This window comes from Symphodus melops, assembly GCF_947650265.1.
Source record: "Symphodus melops genome assembly, contig: scaffold_463, whole genome shotgun sequence".
NCBI lineage: Eukaryota > Metazoa > Chordata > Actinopteri > Labriformes > Labridae > Symphodus > Symphodus melops.
In genome coordinates, this window is record NW_027636519.1 from 10001 (window position 1) to 15643 (window position 5643).

At 49.6% G+C, this 5643-nt stretch overlaps 1 protein-coding gene across 1 annotated transcript in view; it reads right to left on the minus strand.

Moving 5' to 3' along the window:
• The window catches only part of gripap1 (GRIP1 associated protein 1), a gene marked incomplete at its 3' end in the record, with an annotated part of 13964 nt that extends 9059 nt beyond the window's left edge, over positions 1-4905 (minus strand). Inside the window, exons 1-12 of the mRNA XM_079373208.1 lie at positions 4833-4905; positions 4664-4690; positions 4422-4529; positions 4142-4292; positions 3895-4052; positions 3702-3741; positions 2453-2619; positions 1904-1951; positions 1750-1781; positions 1607-1654; positions 1268-1367; positions 1103-1180 (exon numbers count right to left, since the gene is read on the minus strand). Of these exons, the coding sequence (XP_079229334.1) occupies positions 1103-1180; positions 1268-1367; positions 1607-1654; positions 1750-1781; positions 1904-1951; positions 2453-2619; positions 3702-3741; positions 3895-4052; positions 4142-4292; positions 4422-4529; positions 4664-4690; positions 4833-4847 (972 nt within the window). The remainder of the gene's footprint in view (positions 1-1102; positions 1181-1267; positions 1368-1606; positions 1655-1749; positions 1782-1903; positions 1952-2452; positions 2620-3701; positions 3742-3894; positions 4053-4141; positions 4293-4421; positions 4530-4663; positions 4691-4832) is intronic.
• Positions 4906-5643: the final 738 nt, after the last annotated feature.

The window sequence follows — 5643 nt, forward strand, 5'->3', positions numbered from 1 at the left end:
CCATGCACCACAGGCAGGGGGCGCAGAGAACCAGCAAGAGAACCAGAAGAGCAAGAAATGAGAGGAGGAAGCAAAACAAGAAGGAAACACAAAGAGAGACATGACCAGAAGGAGAGAAGGAGAGAGAGAAGGAGAGAGGAGAGGGAGAGAAGGAGAGAGGGAGAGAAGGAGAGAGGAGAGAGGAGAGAAGGAGAGAAGGAGAGAAGGAGAGAGGAGAGAAGGAGAGAAGGAGAGAGGAGAGAAGGAGAGAGGAGAGAAGGAGAGAAGGAGAGAGGAGAGAAGGAGAGAAGGAGAGAAGGAGAGAGGAGAGAAGGAGAGAAGGAGAGAAGGAGAGAGGAGAGAGGAGAGAAGGAGAGAGGAGAGAAGGAGAGAGGAGAGAGGAGAGAAGGAGAGAAGGAGAGAAGGAGAGAAGGAGAGAAGGAGAGAGGAGAGAAGGAGAGAGGAGAGAAGGAGAGAAGGAGAGAAGGAGAGAGGAGAGAAGGAGAGAGGAGAGAGGAGAGAAGGAGAGAAGGAGAGAAGGAGAGAGGAGAGAAGGAGAGAAGGAGAGAAGGAGAGAAGGAGAGAGGAGAGAAGGAGAGAAGGAGAGAGGAGAGAAGGAGAGAAGGAGAGAGGAGAGAAGGAGAGAGGAGAGAAGGAGAGAGGAGAGAAGGAGAGAAGGAGAGAAGGAGAGAAGGAGAGAAGGAGAGAAGGAGAGAAGGAGAGAAGGAGAGAGGAGAGAAGGAGAGAAGGAGAGAAGGAGAGAAGGAGAGAAGGAGAGAGGAGAGAAGGAGAGAAGGAGAGAAGGAGAGAAGGAGAGAAGGAGAGAAGGAGAGAAGGAGAGAAGGAGAGAAGGGTAAGGCAGGTGCAGCAGCAGAACAAACAGTACAGTCGACTCGTCACTGCCAACGTGATTCAGATCTCATGAGGACGGATTTCAGTTCTTCTTCAATCAACCTCTGAGGAGAATCTGTTTGTCAGAGAGGCGTCACAGAGAAGAGAGAGAGCAGAAGATACCACAGTCCCATAACCCCCCCTCGTGTTTGTGTCTGTGTGTGTGTGTGTGTGTGTGTGTGTGTGTGTGTGTGTGTGTGTGTGTGTGTGTGTGTGTGTGTGTGTGTGTTACCTGGTCTTTCAGGCTGTGCAGAGCCAGCTCATGTTCTTTGTCTTTGCTCTGCAGCTGCTCTCTGAGCTCTGTCGTCACCTGAACACAAACACAGAGCATCAGTGTGAGCGCTCCACACACAGTGACAGGGACGCGTTCACTTCCTGTGTGTTCCAGACGTCTCACCTGATTGGCTGCCATGTGGTCGGACTGTAGTTTCTGGACGCGGAGGTTCATGGCTTTCAACTCTTCCTCTTTCTTTTGGTTGATCTCATCGATCTTCGTCCTGCAGAGACACAAACATGCACGACGGGAGAGTCAGTGAGAACCTTGGACTAGTGTTCTCCAAAACCAGTCCTGGTCTGGTCTCAGTCCGGACTTTAAATTCATTCATAATTCGATTTTTGTCCCCCGGTTACAGCCTGAGTGAGGGACACCTGCACACAGGTGATCTATCAGTGACATGTAGGGTCTTGGTCTTCCTGGTCTAGTCCTGGTCTCAGTGAGTGTGTGAGAAGTTCTGACCTGCTGTCGTTGTACAGAGCCTCCTTCTCTCCCTGCAGACGCTGAAAGCTGCAGAACACAGAAGCACATTTCACTTCCTGCTCATTCTCCGTGCGCCCCCTGGAGGACAGGCTCTGCCACTTTACAAACATGTGACCTCTCACCTCTCCTGTTTCTTCTTTAACTTGTCAGACAGCTGCAGCAGAGACAGACAGAAAAGATGAATTACAGGTGAGAGCCCGAGCAGGTGAGTCATTAAGAGGAGCTGAAGTGGATACTTGATCAGAGTGTTCAGTGTTGTTTGACCTTCGTCTTTACCTTGGTGATCTCTTCCTGCAGTTTGGTGATTTCTGCGTGTTTGGACGTCTGGAGGAGACAGGAGAGAAACCATCAAAGGAGATCAACTGTGTGTTTCAGGCTCCTTTTTAAAGACGTGTGCGGCGAGTAAACAGGCTTCTGCACTGCAGCTGCTGTTAACTATGTGAGGAAGGAAAACAAGGACAGATGTCCATCATGTTGTCTTTCTCTGTTCTGGAGATTTAAAGTGATCCTGCTGTTTGCTCAACTTGTTCCATTAAACACAAACGTCTGATTGGTTCAACCAAGCGACAGAGACCTGAACCCTTTCTCCCTGTCAGACGGGGGGGGGGGGGGGGGGGGTCTCCTGAGGTAAGCCGACAGGTAAAAAGAACGAGTGTGTAAGAACTAATATTATAAATATAAATATAAAGCGCCCGAGTCAGCCAAGACTTTGCCTTGACTCTGAGGGGGGCCATGTGTAGTGGGAAGGTGTGCAGGTGTGTGTGTGTGTGTGTGTGTGTGTGTGTGTGTGTGTGTGTGTGTGTGTGTGTGTGTGTGTGCGTGTACCTCCAGGTTGTGCACCTGCTCCCTCAGCAGCCTCTTCTCCTCCTGCTCGGTGTTCAGTGCCATCTCCAGCTCTGGTCCAAAGCAGTGAGTTATTGGACAGAGAGCAGCCGACCAGCCTAGCGCTGCCTGCTTACCTACAATCTTCTCTACGCTCTTCTCTGACAGGCCTAAAGGGGGCGCCGCACACAGCAGGGGGGGCAGTCTGTTAGGCCAGACACACGCTGCACCAGCTGTTACTCTACTTTAACTCTGAGTCTGGTGTTATTGTTATCTGCAGGAGTTTAATCACAACTGAGAGTGAGAGATTTTCTGGCTCAGCTGCAAAGTCAAACGTTGTTATTTACTGCGGTGCGTTCACTGACACTCTGTTAATCTGAACATTTGATGGAGGCTACGCAGCGCTGCAGTGTTACATGATGGGCTCTTTCAGGTCAGTGTGCAGAGGCTGTGCTCCTCCAGGCCCAAAGCTCAAATCCGACCTGTGGCTCGCTTCCTGCAGGCCACGCCCCCTGGGCCGCCCGTCTGAGGGACCACAGCCTCCAATCACAGGGCCCGAGCATTAACCACGTGATCATATAAGCACAACAAGTTCACAGGTGAACTGACGTTTTGGATTTGCAGCCGTTCCATAAAAACTCTGGTTGAAGGTCATCACTGTGACCTCTGACCTTCACTGTCATTGGTCACGGGGTCAGCTTGTAGTGTGTGTCTGCCCTGAGCCAGCTAGCTGCTCTACACTTCCATGAAGCCAGGCTGCAGGTTCACCGCTCATTCTCAAATACAGGCATCCAATCAGAAACCATTCTCAGTGACCCAATCAAATCTCGACTAAAAAGATGGAATGTGTTTTTTTCTGAACATGTGAACGAATGAACAGCAGCCAGTATTTGAGAAGTCAAGCTTCGTAAAGAGGCAGGAAATTAAAGAAAGTTTGCAGAATTTAAATCTGCTGCAGACAAATCATCTTTAACATGAAGATAAGTCACCAGTGTTCACTTTAAAAAAAACATCTATTCAGTGATGCATTCAAGGACACGAACATGAAAACAGCAACCAATCAAAACGATACAAAACCACTGGAAAGACGATAAACATGTAAATAATCTGACTGAGTTCAACAATAAGACACGGTGAAGAAACAGGTTAAATCCTTCAATCAGACAGGAAGTGTTAACATAGCACTACATCACGATCAGACCAAAGGGGTTCCTGAAGGTCACACACAAAGACAGAACAGGCTGGAACTCACCGTGCAGCTGTTTCTCTGTGCGTTCCAGCTGAGCACACGTCTGCAAACAGGGAGCCAAGAAGACGCAGTCAACATACAAAGACAAGTTTTAACACTTCTCTGCTGTGATTGGCTGATATGGGCCGAGGAAATTCCTTTTGTTGTATCAGCGTGGATGCATTCTTCGTTTTTGTCGTTTAAAAGATCCAATCACCTGTTCTGCTCTGTCATTGGTTCCCTCTGCTGCTGGCTCCTCCCCTCTCCCTGTGACATCAGACACTCCGTTGGCGCCGGCTGACCCGTCTGTCTCTGTGTTGGCGCCGTGTGCGGCCGCCTGTCTCTGGAGCTCTTTGTCGTGGTGCTCCTGGAGAGCTGCAGGAGGGTCACGATGCGTTCAGGATTTACACACGTGGAACTCGTGGGAGCGCGCTCAACTTCCTTTTCAGCCAATCACTAAATACCTTTCATCTTCTTGTGCAGGGTGGAGTTTTCAGCCTGCAGGCGGAGCAGCTCTCCGTCCACAGGGCTGGAGGTGGAGCTTGATGCAGAGGCTCCTCCTCCTTCCTTCAGACCCTGGTTCTCCTGCTCCAGCTGCTCGATCTGCGTACACAACTACACAGAAAACATGGCGGGTCAGAGCGGTTATTGTGTCCTCTACGTGAACTAGAGGGACAGATACGACGAGGACGGGAGGAATAATGATGGACACAAGTTTGTTTTGGTTGTTGGTATGATTTTGACCTTGGAGAGTTCAGTCATCAGCGTGCTGTTCTGTAGTCTGAAGTCTTCCTCCTGACTGTGAAGTTTCCCCTGAAGCATCTCATTCTCACTCAGCAGCGCCTCCACTTCCTGTCACACACAACCAACAACACACAGTTACTCAGTGAAGCTGCTTTAACCTGCAGACAGGAAAGATGACATGCATGTAGTTGAGCTGATGACCACTAGAGGGAGCTGGTGATTTGTGCAAACAGAACACTCACCTGAGCTTTCTTGCTTTTATTCAAAGCCTGCAGAGACGAACATGAAGGACATGGACAGAGAGAGGACGAGCTTCACTATCAGGACAGTGGATTCACTAAATCACTATCGAAAAACGCGTTTCAAAATACTACAGTAAATATTTATGATATTATAGTAAATGTTTTTCACCTTCTGTGCTTTCATGAAATCTCTCTCCAGAAGCACATTCTTCTGACGGACGGTGTTCAGCTCTGAAAGGGAAACAAACTGAATTTAACGTGATGCTTTAAAAGCAGCCTCAGCCCCGACTCTCTCTGGCTGCTGCACACCTGAGAGCCACCTGTGCTCAGGGAGGAGGAGGAGGAGGAGGAGGAGGGATGAAGAGGGAGCTGGGTTGCACACACACACACACACACACACACACACACACACACACACACACACACACACACACACACACACACACACACACACACACACACACACACACACACACACACACACACACACACACACACACACACACACACACACACACACACACACACACACACACACGCACACACACACACACTCAGGAGCTCTTTTTACCTACCAAACCCAGATCTGTGTTTTCTTACTGCAGCTGCATGTTTAACGATGAACGTTGTACCAGGAGACGATTCAACGAGCGCTCATGAGACTCCACATGTTAAAACTGCTCTTTCTTGTAGATGCAGGTGGAGGTCGAGAGAGGGGGGGGGGGGGGGGGGGGGGGGGGGGGGGGCGGCACTGTGGGACCCCGCCATTTAAAACAATGACATCAACATGAAGTTATAAAAGAATAACTAATCTGGACCTACTGCAGCCAAACACCCTCCTGTCTCGTTAACTTTTCAAATGTAACGTGAGTTCAAACCCTGGCTGGTTTCTAAGGCGATGACTCGTGACGTGAGGACAGAGTATTTATCAGGTCAATAAGACTACATGAAGGGCATTAAGGCTCACGGCTCTGTTGAGG